The sequence below is a fragment of the Periplaneta americana genome, chromosome 8 (genome assembly GCF_040183065.1).
Source record: "Periplaneta americana isolate PAMFEO1 chromosome 8, P.americana_PAMFEO1_priV1, whole genome shotgun sequence".
NCBI lineage: Eukaryota > Metazoa > Arthropoda > Insecta > Blattodea > Blattidae > Periplaneta > Periplaneta americana.
In genome coordinates this window covers 20179324-20196214 of record NC_091124.1, presented here as the reverse complement: position 1 = coordinate 20196214, position 16891 = coordinate 20179324, and the positions used below count along the sequence as shown (strand labels likewise).

The 16891-nt window shown below is 35.9% G+C and overlaps 1 protein-coding gene across 1 annotated transcript in view; it reads right to left on the bottom strand.

The window, feature by feature from the left end:
• The window catches only part of LOC138704538 (methyl farnesoate epoxidase-like), a 39123-nt gene that overhangs the window by 7063 nt on the left and 15169 nt on the right, over positions 1-16891 (bottom strand). The window contains exons 4-8 of the mRNA XM_069832534.1: positions 14759-15177; positions 12131-12239; positions 7312-7492; positions 5847-5973; positions 1702-1843 (exon numbers count right to left, since the gene is read on the bottom strand). Coding sequence (XP_069688635.1) covers positions 1702-1843; positions 5847-5973; positions 7312-7492; positions 12131-12239; positions 14759-15177 — 978 coding nt within the window. The remainder of the gene's footprint in view (positions 1-1701; positions 1844-5846; positions 5974-7311; positions 7493-12130; positions 12240-14758; positions 15178-16891) is intronic.

The window sequence follows — 16891 nt, the reverse complement described above, 5'->3', positions numbered from 1 at the left end:
ATCTGAAAGTTAGAATTTATAAAACAATTATATTAAGTACCGGTTGCTCTATACGGTTGTGAAACTTGGACTCTCTGTTTGAGAGAGGAACAAAGTTAAGGAGTTAAGTTAAAGTTATGTTTTATTTAACGACGCTCGCAACTGCAGAGGTTATATCAGCGTCGCCGGATGTGCCGGAATTTTGTCCCGCAGGAGTTCTTTTACATGCCAGTAAATCTACTGACATGAGCCTGTCGCATTTAAGCACACTTAAATACCATCGACCTGGCCCGGGATCGAACACGCAACCTTGGGCATGAAAGGCCAGCGCTATACCAACTCGCCAACCAGAACAAAGTTAAGGATGTTTGAGAATAAGGTACAGTAGAATCTCTATTATCCGTGGTAATGAAGGAGGTGGGCTGAACGGTTAATCGAAAAAAATCGAATAATCCGTACCATAAAAGATTTTCGTAAATTTAATAAATAATACTTATACTTCAGTATTTTCCTCCATGATCTTGTATTTAACACGCTAGGTAGAGCATCAAAAGTTCACTAATTTAAGTCAGTTTGTCAAGAATGAGTTTTTAAGGGGCAAGGAAATTCATTTTAATGGCTGTATGTGGAAAGATAGGAATAGTGGAGGTCTCGTGTTGAAGACTTACATACTTTATACACATATCCTTAATTTATATCAAATTACACACAGTTGTAACTCTCGTATTCTGATGCTAGATGAACCATAGTTTCTCGTTCCCTAAACCAGTTAATGATTTGCACATTTTTCGATACTTAGAACAACACGATTTATTTTCGTACCCGTGAAAAATAATTCATATATAAGTTATAGAGTCTATAAAGTACAACTCGAACAGTAGACCATATTGTGTAAGAGTAAATGCTTGTAATAATACTCTCTAGAAAAAATGTACTAATATAATGTGCAGTACCTAATTCATATATTTCTGAACCAAAAAAAAGAGAGAGAGAGAGAGAGAGAGAAAGGAGAGGAGGAGGCAAGAGAAAGACAGTCGGATAATCCATCAATCGGTTAATAGACTGACGGATAATCGGCGTTCTACTGTACTTCGAAAAATATGTAGGGCTAAGAGGGATAAAGTTACAGGAGAATGGAGAAAGTTACATAACGTAGAACTGCACGCATTGTATTCCTCACCTGACATAATTGGGAATATTAAATCCAGACGTTTGAGATGGGCAGGGCATGTAGCACGCATGGGCGAATCCAGAAATGCATATAGAACCGTCAACCGGGTATACTTTACACAAGGGGGTAACTTTACACATTTCTAGAAAAATGGTGTATAACAGTTTTAATAATGGCACACACTTCAGTCTACCACACATATGTGCTGCTGTCACATAGAATCAGTTCCACGGAGTTGCTACACATTGTCTGTAATGTGCTGCCTTCTAAACATTTTTCTAGAAATGTGTAAAGTTACCCCCCTTGTGTAAAGTATACCCGGTTGACGGAATATCAGTTGGAAGACCGGAGAGAAAAATAGCTTTGTGGAGGCCGAGACGTAAATGAGAAGATAATATAAAAATGGATTTGAGAGAGGTGAGAAATGATGGTAGAGACTGGATTAACCTTGCTCAGGATAGAGACCGATGGCGGACTTATGTGAGGGCGCCAATGAACCTCCATTTGTAATTAAGTATAAGTACTGTTTTAACACTACGGCTCAAACTTACCCGTTCCAAACGGAATGAGTGCGTCCTCCTTCCTCAAATTTCCCTCTGAGTCCAGGAACCGCTCTGGTCGGAACTTTTCCGGGTCTCCCCAATATTTCTTGTCCTTGTGTAAGCCGTGCAGATTCACCACAATGCGGGCGTTCTGTGGAACGAAAACAATAAAAAATAAACTTCAATCACCATTTTACTTATAAGGAGAAACTTTTCTTATCTTTTCTTTCGGAAATATTTTCTGTAAACTTCAGTTAATATGATAAACTTGAGAAGATTCGTCAGTTATATTTAACTTTACGAAATAATCTAAAGTTAGTATACGTATATACAACCAAAAATTCGCAGCTAAGTTTAACTGAAGATTAATTTTTATGTGTTAATCTGAAGTTGATTGTTTATACAACTGGCCCTTAGTCTACTTTATTTATGAAACAATAACTGGCAGTCTACTTTATTTATGAAACAATAACTGGCTTGCAAAAGCAGTAATACTTTATGTGTGTGCCTATCCGGTGTGCAGGGGAGAGTCGGGTAGTATCGGACATCGGGTAATATCGGACAGTGAGTTTCTTTCATCTACCACACGATGATAGTACCTGATTGACATGGTTACGTTTCTGTGATGCCGCATAGAGAAACGTAACCATGTCATTCAAGCACTACCATATGGTGGTAGATGAAAGAAACGCACTGTCCGATATTACCCGATGTCCGATACTACCAGATTCTCCCCTATCTAATATTTATACGACAAATAATCCAGTACCCTGAAATTTTGTAAAAATTCTCATAAATGACGCTGAATTTTGCGAGAAGAAATGAACCACAAACTGAGAATTTTACAGAATAATAGTTTAAAATTTTCAAGCAGTTCCTTAAATTAAGTGCATATTTTTCGTTTTTAATCCATATACAGTATTTAAAAACGACGTGTTCTAGATATAAATTACAAACTTATAGCCGAAGTAGAATTTTAAACTCATTGTTTATTTATTTTTCAAAATATCATTGTTATAGATGTAGTAGAATATACTCGTATGTACTTTTGATTTATACTACTGTGTTTTTTACCTGTACGTTGCACTAATTAGTTAAAATAACACTCATTCAGAACCATTTTATGAGAACTCTGGTTGTCATGATATTTTAATAAACTTACGTATGATACCTGCATGTTCTTGTAAACATATTTCATATAGCCTACATCGGTTCCAGGATATAACACTGTCGTTTTACAGCTCATCTCATTCTTCGACATTTTCGAGGGGAAAAATTCCTAGTCACGTAGGTCTGCAGTTAGGATTAAAATGCACGAAAACACGGAATAGAGAGATAATTTTACAAAATATGTTCGGAGTCTGTTCGAAGCGAGAACGAATGAAGTGGAGAAAATTTGTAAGCAATAGTTATAGCACGGATCACAACCCGTCCACTGAAACCAACTCACGGTGTAATCAGGGAAAGGTATGATGAAGAAAAAGATCTTTAGTTCAGTATGTTGTACTTTCATTTCCATGTAAATGAGTTCAACAAAGAACTTCTGACATGATGAGTTACCATGGTAACGCATGTAACTAAATAGTAACATCAACTAAAATCTGTTTACGGGGACAAGATGTATACAAACTATATTGTTCTTCTTCTGACGCTTATCGTCAAGTGAGATGTACTGTCTGATAATAGATGTACATATCAGCCAAATCTCAATCAGAGGTAACTTTAGTGATCATGGAGTTATATTAAAAGTATGCTTTGAAATTATTGATATGTGGAATATACACATTGCATTTGAAAGTAAACATTAGGTTTTAAAATTCATTTATCCATGACCATAACGAAAAACATGCCTTTACTAAATACTTTTTCGTTTGTGAAGTAGGCTTTTATTCAACATTACTTTATTTCACTAGTGAGATAAAGACTTTACCTCACAGTTTGAACTTTATCTCACAGTTCATTAGTATTTTCCTAGTACCCGGGACGTATACTTTTCCCTTCAACTATTACTCAAGAATTTAATATATTAGTTACTAGATGTCACTACCTCTACTTCTTTATTACCATTTCTTAAATATACATACACTCAATCTCCTTCTCTTTTCTCTATCTACTACGTCGTAATTTGTGCATTGCATCCATATCTCTTTGTAAGTTCATGCATATGTATATACACTTTTTGCTGGTTGAGTGTAAGAGAAGGCCTTACGGCCTTAACTCTGCCAGCTAAAATAAATCATTATTATTATATGTATTTTTTTCTAAATTTTGTAATAATTTACCTTTTGGGGGGCGAGGAGACTTGAACCTGGGAAGTTGGGTTAATAGGATTTTAAAACAACACGCGTTAGTCAACTGAGCTAAACAGACACGATGATAAACTACGTTTTAATATTCCTCTTAAGTTTACAGAAGTAAAATGTGAAATTATTTTTATGCTCGACCATGCCGAAATGTAGTAATTATACACCTGGTAGCAGACCTTTAATGCATGTCATTAAAGTACACCTACTCATTAAAGGTCAGGTCTTTCAGCCAATGACGACTCAGGTTACAACTGTTCAGCCAATGACAGGTCAGCTTTCTACCGTTATAAAACCGCAAGTATCGATTATTCTCGGATATGCAATCGAAAGAGAATTAGCGAAAAGTCACGGAGGCTGGAAATCCAATACTGTCGCAGAAGGTTATGTTCTGTTACTATAATAATTAGCGTTAATTGTAAATAATATTCAAATAAATTCAATTTGTCATCTCGCTTTTCAATGTCTAATTTAATTTCAATGTTATCTCTGTAGGTTCTTATGGCCTAGCAAGGTCAATGTGGACATGTTCCTCGGAAAAAATCAATACTTTCGCGTCTGTGCACATCTCACAACATACGGGACATTGCTAAAAAATTAATAATATCAAGTTAGAAATATGGTCGAGCATAAAAAGTCGTATGAAACTCGCCTATAATGGTAATTAAGAAGCTCGTATGAAAATTATGAAACTCGCTTGCGCTCGTTTCATAAATATCCATACTCATTTCTTAATTACCTTCATTATAGGCTCGTTGCATAATGTACTATAATCACATTAGTCCCGTGAACACTTCTAAATAATCCCTGAAACTTCAGAAAGACGAAAATACACGTTTAAAATGAAAAAAAATATATAAAAATTATATAATCAATTATAATTTGTTATTTATCCAACACCTTAGATACAATTTTTCACTAATCATGGCCTCCTACATCATGACCTACCTAGTACACTTATCGATTCTAAAATTCATGCCATGATATGTGATTATATGAGGACATATTTTCAACATATTTTCTTTTATAAAACATAATTTTTCGTTATGGTCATAGATAAAATTACGTATGGTGCTTGTGAGCGTGATTTTTATTGCGCGAGTGGAAAGATGCACTTACCTCACAAGTACCATAAATAACTATTTTCTTTTAATTCGACGATTGCGTAAGATAATACAGTGTGAGTGTCTTGCAAAAACTATTGTCTAAATCTACATTTTTCTCAGAAGACATTAATTATATTTTCTTCAAATTTTCACAATGAGAAATGAGCCCACTAAAAACAGCATGACACAATATGGAAACTGGACCATGGAAATTTATGTCAGATGTCATAAGTGAAAGAAAAAATGTAAATTTTGAAAATTAAAACTATGTACATAATGTAAATATGTTTTAATTTTCTGACTGGGATCTCGTATGCTTTAATTTTCTGACTAGAATCTCATTATTGCACTATTCTGTTTACGCGTATTTCATTTCGTTAAATTATAAAGTCTGTTGGTCCAATGTTGTAAGTGGTACTTGTATTTGACGTACTTAATTTGTATATAGACTTTTGATTTTTAATAATTTTATAGTTGTTATTCATACTCTGAAGCTATAGAAATATTGATTTCAAATATTCTAGTACTCTGTAAATGTGTGTCTAAAGTACATCGTACAAATATTTGACTTACACATTTGCATAATAACTGTGTGTTTAACATTAGGTGAGACATACGAACTTATTGCACGTGTTACGATAACATGTTTTCGTCTTCCACGTTGGCGTTTTGCTCACTGATTTCTGTTCTGGAATAATAGAGCCGTCGATACTGATAATCTCAGTAGTCTGTGAATGAAGCTTACCTTGGGTATCACATATCCTCTGAATTCTACGTCACTGTTTTCGTTGATTATTGAATGAGGAACGGCCAGAGGTGCGACACTTGCCATGCGAAATATCTCGTTCAGAGTGGCTTCTACGTATCGCAGTCTAGAGAAACACAAGTATAGACGTAAATAAACATGTGTCTTATATGAATGGGTAAAAGATGCATTAATCCATGTATGGATACAAAAAGAATAAAGAAGTGTTCTATTTTATTTCTTCAGATTTTTATCCTCTTTTCAGGTTTGGACATAATTATATTATATGACGGATAAATATTACTATGACTAATACACTTTTACTACGTCATACTACTTTTGACCAATAAAACGATATGAAAGGACGTGTTTCAACCAATCTTGCTTGTTTATCGCTACAATTTTACCACTTCCATAGCATTTATTTGTTTTTATCACTTCTTTAGCATTTATTTCTTTGTTTGCCAACATTTCAAAATGCAAATTATTTACAATAGAAGTATAAAACATGCTTTTCTATCGTCATTTGTTTTCCGCATAGTAGTCAACTGAAAATGGTGGTTCCGTTCAAACGTTTTGATGAAGCTAACATTAGTGAAATAGAATTTTAATAAGTAAATTAATATTTTATTGTATTAGAGTACATTATTTCTTCTAATCTTTATATACTTTTTTCTAATCGTGTAATAGTCAATTAAATCCCACTCAAGTTTTTATTTTCTCTAGATAAATCAACCTGGCCCAGGATCGAACCCGCAACCTTGGGCATAGAAGGCCAGCTCTATACCAATTTGCCAACCAGATCGATGACATTTAAGTGTGCTTAAATTTAATGCGACAGTCTCATGTCAGTAGATTTACTGGCATGTAAAAGAACTCCTGCAAGACAAAATTCCGGCACACCGGCGACGCTGACAGTTGCGAGCGTCGTTAAATACAAAACATAACATTTAACATAACAAAAATTACGATCCAACTCTCAATAATTATGGAGTAAGAGGACGTTAAGGATTTGTGAAAAAACATTTTTTTCTGAGAAAACTAAGAACTTTCCAGCAATATGGTACTACAGTTTTTTTGTTACATAGAACATGAGTCATTAGGTCTAAAGATCTGTAGCATTATTTCACTTCCACCCTGTATAGTATTATTTTAACTGGCTTACGAAGAATTTTACGGGAATGACTACTGCATTTTTATGTGACTAGGTTATCAGAAGACAAATGAACTTTCTTCTCTCAAAAAAATAGTAAAGACAATCACTTGTAAATCTTCAAGAATTATACACACACTTCTTCAGTATAAATATAATTAGTTTTCTTTTTATTGATATGCATATGATCTGAATAACTTAAGAATAAGAACTCGTAAGTTTCGGGAGGGAAGACTACTTGCATAGTGTTTTGCTCGAATATTTGTGTAATACAAAATGAGTTATTCTTCATAACAGAATGCTGATACTCACTTCGCTCTATCGTTGAGAGATGGTAGTCGCTCCCTGCCGACCACGTCATCCAGTTCCTTTTGTACTTTAACCTGAACTTCTGGATGCAGAACCATATACAGGAAAGCAAGAGATAAAGATCCCGAAGTTGTGTCGCTGCCAGCGATGAACAAGTCGGAAAGCAGTTGAAGCAGCTGTTCCACTATAAAATAAAATACATTGAAATAATAATAATAATAATAATAATAATAATAATAATGATGATGATGATGATGATGATGATTTTGAACGTTAAAGTACCACTACAGTCTTGGCAACTCTTTCGCATCTCCTAAATTACACCCTATTTTATTGCGATTTTGCGAATTTCTCTTGCATTCTTTGCACTACGTAAAATATTAACTATTTTGTGTTAATAGATTTTATGTAGTAGTTTCTTTAACTGCAATGTCTTTGCAGGTTATTGTTGCTAAGGTACTGAACAAGAAAACAGCGGATATAGGGCCTTTTTCTAGTGTTTTGTAAAAACCAAAACTTGCTCAACACAGTGATTTTTTTTTCGTGCCTCAAATATTACACTAGTAACGCTTTGAAGTTTGAAGTGACTTTTCAATAACCTAACAAGAATTCCACTTCTCTGTGTTATATTTGAGGGTAAGAAGCTCTTATCTGAACCACAGTGGATGGTCTCATTGTAAGTGAATATTTCTTCTGACAATTCCTATCAAATATTATTATGATGTACCGAAGTACATATGATATTTCCGTGCAGATATTCTGCGTCATCATATGATGATGGATGAGTGGAACGGAGAAAAATTCTGTCCGGCACCATGATTTGAACCCGGGTTTTCAGCTCTACTTGCTGATGCTCTATCCACTAAACCACACCGGATTCCCATCCTGATGTCGGATCGAATCCTCTGTGGCTTAGTGAATAGAGCATCAGCATGTAAAGCTGAAAACACGGGTTCAAATCCCGGTGCCGGAGAGAATTTTTCTCCGTTCCACTCATCCATCATCAATTCCTATCAAGTTTAGATAAATTTTAAAAAATCTTCTTGTCGGAGTGCAATAATTTATAATTCCAATTTTGTAAAAGGGAAAGTAGTTAATTTTAATTTTAGTAACTTTACGTACTTCAAAACATCTTACAAGAAATAATTCAAAGTTTTGGGATTGGAGTTGACAGAATTTGTCCCATATGGAAAAGAAGAATATAAATTAATTGTGAGAGTTATATTATTTTTACTCCGAACATCTGTCCGGAACCCACCCCTGGGTACACTATTGTCTATTGGCTTATTTTGCCCACTCTCATATTTCTTGCTTTGTTTCTTTTTTCTTCCGTCAGAAACCTCAGCGGTTTCACAAGATTTTGTATTGCAGAATCATACTTTATGGGCAGATAGAATATTTTTAATACTGCGAATCAGTTACAGAAGTTTCAACATCTAGGCCTACAATATATAATTATTATAGACCGAAAAAAAATTGTGGACTCATTCTCGATTCCACAGTCCGTTTTGAGAACAGCGAGGAACAACCTAGAGAAGTCTGCAAAGAAAAACGGGCAATTTATCTGCCATGCTGCAGCGATTTGGGGACCAAATATAACATCAAGACATGGGACATTATAGGAATTATGACTGGGGCTAGAGGCACAATCCCACGGGAGTCCTTAGAAGTCTTCCGAAAATTAAAAGTTCCTGACAGCACCCTGGACATGATATCCTCCCCTGCACTGAAGTCATCGATTAGCATAATTAATCATCACTTATATTCTTTATAACATGTAATTTGTCTTGTAGCCTAAATTGTTTGCTACATTTCCAATAAATTTCTCAATAATAGCCTACCTAACTAGGGTTTGTATTAAAGAAAAAATTGAATTAAATATAAATATTAATTTAGAATTGATTAGGAGGCCGATTATTAAACCCTGGTTGGGACGGCTATCAACTAACTTTAGTGAAGTCCATGTCATGTTGAAATTTTAGAAATCGACATGTAAAAATATGTTAGCGAAGTAGAGTTGCAAATTAAATGTAGGCCTACGTTATTCAAAAGTTTTAGCATAAATGTATTATAAATGTACACAAACTTAAATGTAATAATAACATCCTTGAACATTTCATTGGAATAAATCCAAAATTCAGGGGATACCATTGATACCGTAAATCTAGTAGGCCTAGAGGTCAAACAGTTTCAAGTTTCCGATGTGCAAAATTCAGGAAAAGGAACATAACGTGTTAGAAATTTGTTTCTCGCTTTGCACCAAATATAAACTAGTGGATGCATCAACGGAACATAATTTATCTTGCAGTGTCAACACAATCATACACAGCGATCCAGAACATAAAAAATACAACCTCGTGGATTTAGTCTAGGAAGCTCCGGATAAATAGAAAGCCTAACTAATTGTAAAAATTATTTGCATCTCTTGAGATTTCGTCGCCAGCAATTGAGTTTTAAACTGCGAATTTCAAATCTAATTTTATTACAAGCATGGTAGCCGCTAAACTATGACTGTTGCCTTGTAACCACAGAAGAACAAACCAAAGAGCACAAAATAATTGAATGGGTTATTTATAATTTATTTATTTATTTAATCTGACAGGATTAAGGCCATTTATGAAAGGGCCTAAGTCGCTACTTTTGTGAAAATGAGTTTGTAATGTAATAACTGCTCTTGGGTGTAGATACATCGGTTTAGATATGAAGAGGACAAGTTTCACTCTCTAATGCTTAGTAGAATTTATGATACAATTTTTATTTCAGCTTTAATTTCAAAATTTCGGCCTGTAAGCAGTTTTTTTCCTTAAATTGCTAACAATTTAGTATTCAAGACTTAGGCTCTTTAATAAATAACCCATTCAATTAGAATAATATTGCTGTAGCTGTACTTTTTGACCAAAATATAGCGTGGTAATCGATCAGATCCAGTTGTACTATCGATACTTAGCGCAGCACACTAGCGTGCACTATAGTATGCAATAGAGAACCTCAGTTATTCTATTACCTTTCGTAATGAAGTAATAATGAGACTATGACGTAGCTGTGTAATAGTTGTATTGTTATAGACGACGTATGTAGTGATTATTTACACACGACTTATAAACGAGCTAGTCATTAATCATTGTAAGTACAGAGACATCATTTTATTTTTACTTCAACTTATATTGTACCTGAGTTTTTGAATGTACTTCACTCCCACCCCTTCTACTAACGAAGTTCTAACTGTCCACACGGAACTAAGGCCTCAGTGCTGAGTTAGTGATTATAGTACGTTTCAGAAATATGTTCGCGTTCTCCAATGACGAAAACTTCCAATGTTGAATCATATTTTCGCACAGGTACTGTCATCCGTTTGCCTACGTCGCATCCCGATTTCCCCCACTGCTTCTGCTCGCTCCACTGTAAAAACTAGTGGCTGGGCTTTCTTAGCTCTTTTCTCAAAACATTAATTTCTGTTAGGAATTAATTGGACGTCTACGTAATATTATGCAACTGTTTAAAATAACTTAAATAAAAGAGCCTCGTTAAGTAATTAACAATCACGTGATTCCACCCCCCCCCTTTCTACGATCCTGCGGCATAACCACATGGACGGACAGTAGATAGCATGTCTGAGTAATTTTATCTGTGCGGGTAGGCCAGAAGTGAAGATTGAATTTACAGTACGTAAGATACTCTTTTATAGAGTAGGTACAGAATTATTTCACATGAGTACGAAGGACGAAACTGGTAATTGGAAATAGATGCAATAATCTATAGTGCGATAATATGCACAAAAGAACTGAAGGCTGTATCGAAAGGAACGGCCACAATTTTCAAAAATGTGTTTAAATATCCATATTATGATTATTTTTCAATTTAACTTCATTCTCTATATTGTACGCTAATGTGCTGTAGACAGTATAATATACACTGCATAATGAATACGTTCGCATGGATAACTCTGTTCGTGAGTAAAAACACTTATTGTTAATACAGTACTGTATTTTGATTAAACAAAAACCTAATGAAAATGATCAAACACAAAATCGCGATATTTCCTACTTTGCGTAAATGGATGAACTACTTTCCTTCCCTCCTGTACCTAGTAAAGTGATTTGTTTGTATTTTACGTCAGTATTATCGAACTCCAGTTGTGGAAGGAGGTAGCAAACGGTGTTTCCGAGTCTCAGTCATTAATCCAAAGGTATAGCCAGGTTAATATTAAAAATGTTAGTAAAAATAAAATGATGTCCCTGTATAAGACAGTTAAACGTCTGTATAAGAGTTTTTATTAGTAAGACTGAAAGTGTTTAGTTGTTCATTTAAGTTTTTAATTATGGTTCTTTCACTTGAGGAACATGCTTTTCTTGTTGAACACGTCTTTCGATAAGGCGATAAAAACATACCTACGTAGATTCAGTGCAGGAGGCATTTGTAGAAAAATTCCCAGAAACAACGGTTCCTCATCGCATTGCAGTTCGTCGGCTTATTGAGAAATTTCGAGGGACAGACTCAGTATTAGATGGTGAACGAACTGGAACGCCACCTAAACTAAACGAAGAGAAATTGTTGAATATTTCTGACTCTATGCTGCGGACTTTCGTCTGTGGCGGGCAGCAAAATCTGCAGTGAATCGTAACCGCCCACGCACTCTTTGTGACTTAAAAACTGTAATACCTGCGTACATAAGAAACATATCACAAGCAGATCTGCAGAAAGTGTTTTATAATAAAATTAAGCGAGTTAAGGCTTGTATAGCCACTCGCGGACGTCATTTCCAACATCCGTTATAAGTGCACAGTGACTTTACTAACATTCTGTATATAGCATGATTACTTACTGTGAAAGGAAGGATGTGAGTCATTTTTGTTCATTTCCAACAGGAACATATCGATAAAATCTGAAGGATTATCTTCGTCCAGCTTCTTCTTATGCTCCTCGATTTTCTCCTGTGAATCAATGAAATACTCGTCATTCAGTGTTCCTCAAATCAGTATGTAGTTAATACAGAATGTTTTAATATCGAAGCTCAATTTTCGGCGAACGAAATATTTCAATTGCAAAAAACCGAGCACTTTTGATTTACTATTCTGTAGGCTATCCATTTTACAACCTCATGTTCGGAATAATAAAAGTATATCTAAAAAACATACAAATAAATTAGGGTAGTTTAAATATATTATATTGTATATTTAATTATTGAGTTTTACTTTATGCATCCGAAAGCTGGACTGCAAAAGATAGAAGACAAGAATTTAATTTACAGGTTACACGTTTTTTACTATATTTATTAGACACATAAATTTTAAACTGGAAAAAACTGAAGTAATTAGCGTAAATATAGCGGCAGCGGCAGAATAAATTATTGACTTGTGCATTTATAAATATTATTTTCAGAAATGTATCAGTCACTGTTTAAATGCGCACTTTAATTTCAGACTTAGTTTTAATATCAAATCCTACATAAAATCATTTTGATTTTGGTCTGAAATGTCAGTTACTTGTTTAACTTATCGTTCCGATGTCGGAATATAGGTAACCCCTGACGGAGGTTTCAGCATCTACAAAGAATTTAGTTACACTTATTTACCGACAGGAGCAGAGGGATACATGGTAAGTCATCGTCTCAAGCGCCACCTAGTATGCAACTAAAGTAGTACTAGAACGCGAGAGAGGAGAAATTTGGTCCAGATACTCTAATTTAGGCTTGGAGGTCTTTAACGTGCCGGAAAACTCCCACACGGCACACACGGATTAAAGTCCCTTCCGGAGGATTTGCGCTCTGGATTTCTGCGTCCTGAAAAATCCATCGATCCCTACAACTAACTTTTCACATTTCCAGTGTACAATAAATTTTCTACTCACAGAACATTCTCGGTTTCATTTGATATTAAGACTAGCTAGAAGTCGCAGCTAGACGGAGAGATATACTGTATCTTTACCTTTCATCCCACAAGGGAAGCTTCCTCATTATGTCGAATCCCTTCTTGTAACATAAAAGTGGTCTGTAAAAGTATAGCTTGCAATAAAACTAGGCGATAGGCAAAATCTTGTAACGATATGCTTGTGTGCTTGTTATTTTGACTGTAATTTGACAGAATGGGAAATTTCACTTTGCAGTGTTTCCACTCTTATCGATCTCTGGCGCATGAGAGCTATAGCAGCATCGCTGTTATTTCCGGCGTGACTTCTCTTTCCTTACGCCTTAGGAAGTGAAGGCTCTATAAAGTCTAAGTAGGTAGTATCGTTCGCCATTTTTGTTCTTTCGTTGCCGAGCTACTAGACGAGGAATCTATTTGCCGCACTATGAAACATTATCATAGCTCCTATGATAATAATTCAAACGCACTGTAATTGAGCAAATAATTGAGCGGCAAATAACGTCCTCGTGTGCTTAGAAAGTGCATAACGTCATCAGCAGCGAATCACAAGACGCACACGTTTAAATGTAGCCGACCTGGAACGAGATTGGCTGCCGAAAATAAGAGCGACGGGACTATAGTTACTAGTTTGTCAACGGTCGGGCGGATCGTTAATACCATAGACTTATTAAATAATCGCATTAAGACACCCGCTGTCACTTCTTCAAAGCTTTCTTCTTTAGAGACTGAAACTCCTTTCATAGGATGAGCACTGTCAGGAAGTAGCCTAGTAAGGTATCTTTGGTACGCTGGAGTAACGTGGGTTCGATCCTGATCTAATGGCAGCTTTTGACTTACAGTTTACTTTGGTTATTCAATTATAAATTTTATAAAGCTTAACCATTAAACCGTCATATCGTACTCTTAAAATAATTCTGTCGTAACTGTGAGAAGTTAATTTTCAGTAAATGCAAGATAAAATTTCAAAGTCGTATGAAAACTCAGGCTTGCCAAGTATCAGTATGAGTCCTGCAGACTTTGCGCTTGAACTTAGAGATACAACAGTTCTACTGTTTGATAGTGGATTAAAAGAAGATTACAAAACTGTCTGTAACTCAAAATTCAATTTTGGGAGTTACAACAGAATTATTCTAGGGGTGCGATATTATCATTTTACGTGATTGTAAATAATAAGGAAACCTTGCAATAACTTGGAATGAAATTCTAAAGATCATTTTAGAAGGAATGTTGTTACAGCTTTTCACGTATCGCCATTGATTATTATAACTTGTAACAGTGAGTCGTGTCTTTAAATTGCAATATTACTGAAAGTCACTCAACTGATTGTGAATGATAATTTAACCTTACTTATGTTTACACATTCTTCATATCCGAGAGATCTTATTCATTAGGTGTTATCACAGAAACATTAATTTCCTATTGAATGTTATTTCTGTTTAATTATCACTTTATGTTAACATGTAATCCTCTGCATGTTTCGGTTTTCAATTTTATTCGTTTTCAGACTTTGTTTGAATTTCCTCAAATCAAACTTTGCACAAATACAGTTTACACACGTAAGTTACCTTTAAGAGTGTAGAACTCACCGTAAGAAAAGCGAAAAGTTCCTTCCTAAACTTCCTAATCTCTGGATACTCAGTAAGTGAAGGAAAGACTCTTAGGAGGATGGGCATTGAGGATGCGAAGCCCCCGGAGGCGTCTGTAAGAGTTGTGAATTTGCGGATGATCTCCATGAGGTGGCGTAGTTTGGGGTCGCGCAGGCTAAAGCGTTCGCCTGACAGCATGTGGTAGATGACGTTGGCGCCCGTGGCAGCTACCAGCTCGCGCACCGGCACCGGTTTGCTGTATTCGGGTCCTGCATAACGTTTTACTTCGTCCATCAAGTCACGGATCTCATCATGAATGATCGTTTCCATCTCTCGTTTTCCCATGCCCAATTCTCGTAGATGTCGCAAAGAGAATCGTCGCTGCTCCTTCCAAAAGTCGTCCTCGGTGAAGACAACACCTATGGCAAAACAAGATAGTCAACTTTAATAATGGTTATTACAGTAGTCTTCATGTATCAAGACGGCCGCGTCTGTGCAAATACAGTGAAACCTCTCCTTTACGACATCGAAGGGACGTAACAATCTGTCCGCATCGAAAAAAAATCGAAAGAGAATTGGGAGGACAAATTTAAAAGGTACGCAAAACGCGTCCTTGCAAGGGGTTGGGGGCTGTACAAAACTAAATATGTGAGCTCCAAGCCTGTAGGCCATTAATCTCACTCCGGGTTACGCTGCTCCACTGAAGGAGCTCTAGAAAATTTTGAAGGGGAAGCCGAAATTGAACGTAACCTCTTAGGTACCACATACTCGAGGGGGACTGAGATTTGATCAAGTGATAACGGAACGGGGCGAGGAGGAGTTGGCTGGTGTTTGCCGTTAGGATGGCGAGACTCTGTCATCTTTTGTTCGATGACAAAGCATGTGAAGGCCGTCGGAAGAAGCGCCGTGAAATCTAAATCTGCAATTTGAGAGGTCCCTGTCCTTTCAAATTGCGACTAATTAAGTGGCCTCGTATATTTAATAGACCATTTATTGGTTCTGAACTAGGGCATACGTAGTTTATAATAAAGGGGAATATATATGGGGAAGGGCATATAGGTCCGTGGCCCATTTCTTATAGGGCTCATCCCGACAGTTGTCTTACGCCTTAGGAAAACCACGGAATACCTTAGGCAGGATGAGTTATCTCATATATAACTGGGAGGTGTCCTTTATATATGATTTTGTTTGTCGACCTGCTTCCAACTAACAAAGGCTAGTGGTACCCTACGAGACCCTTATTTTCTTCTTTCATTTAAGGAATTTCTATACTAAATTTTCCATTGAAATACAAGTTGAAATACAAGTCTTGAAATACAAGTTCTCTCCGCAGTCAGGAGGTGTAGGACTGTAAAACAGCTGTCCGTGTCCGTGTCTAAGATTGTCCGTAAACGAGAGTTAAATTTATCACAATTTATATATTATTTCAGTTGGACGTAAAATCTGTCAGTATATGAAGAGTGTCCGTATCTTGGAGGTGTCCATAAGGAGAGGTTTCACTGTATAGTTATGTGTAGAGCTCGGATAATTATGTGCTCAAAATTCCATATTAATTTAAAAATATCTGTGCTTAAAATATGTGCTCATAAAAATTTCCTCAAGTGGAAATATACCATTCTTTTATAAGTTGTGTGCTCAAAATTGACAAAAAATGTGCGTACATCTTACAAAATGCATGCTTAAATTTAAGAAATAGGCCTACACATTTTTCTCATTGCCAATTAAAAAAATACATTCGATAGTGTTTGGGGATAAAGGGAGAAAAGTCAAAGAAATGAATTTTGAGATAAAGAAAATGAAACTTCGGATCCTTATTGAAAATCATTTTCTACACAAATAAAACGTTTTCTCTTTTAATTCTGCAAATAATGACCTCAATGTTCTCTCAATATGAGCCATTTTACACAAAATTAGTATGTAACATACATACGCATTCACTTTTGATTTCAACAATGGATCGCATTCACAGAAGACGAACATAGCGTAGCGTATTATATCGCGATGTTGAGGATAGCCCCGCGTCCTGCTACTGAGTTGTAGCGAATCGACACTCCCTCCTCACCGACCTTCCCTCAAGCTTGCGAGTGCCGCTGCCTGTGAGCGAGGCCGTCGCACGTTGCTACGAGGCTTTTG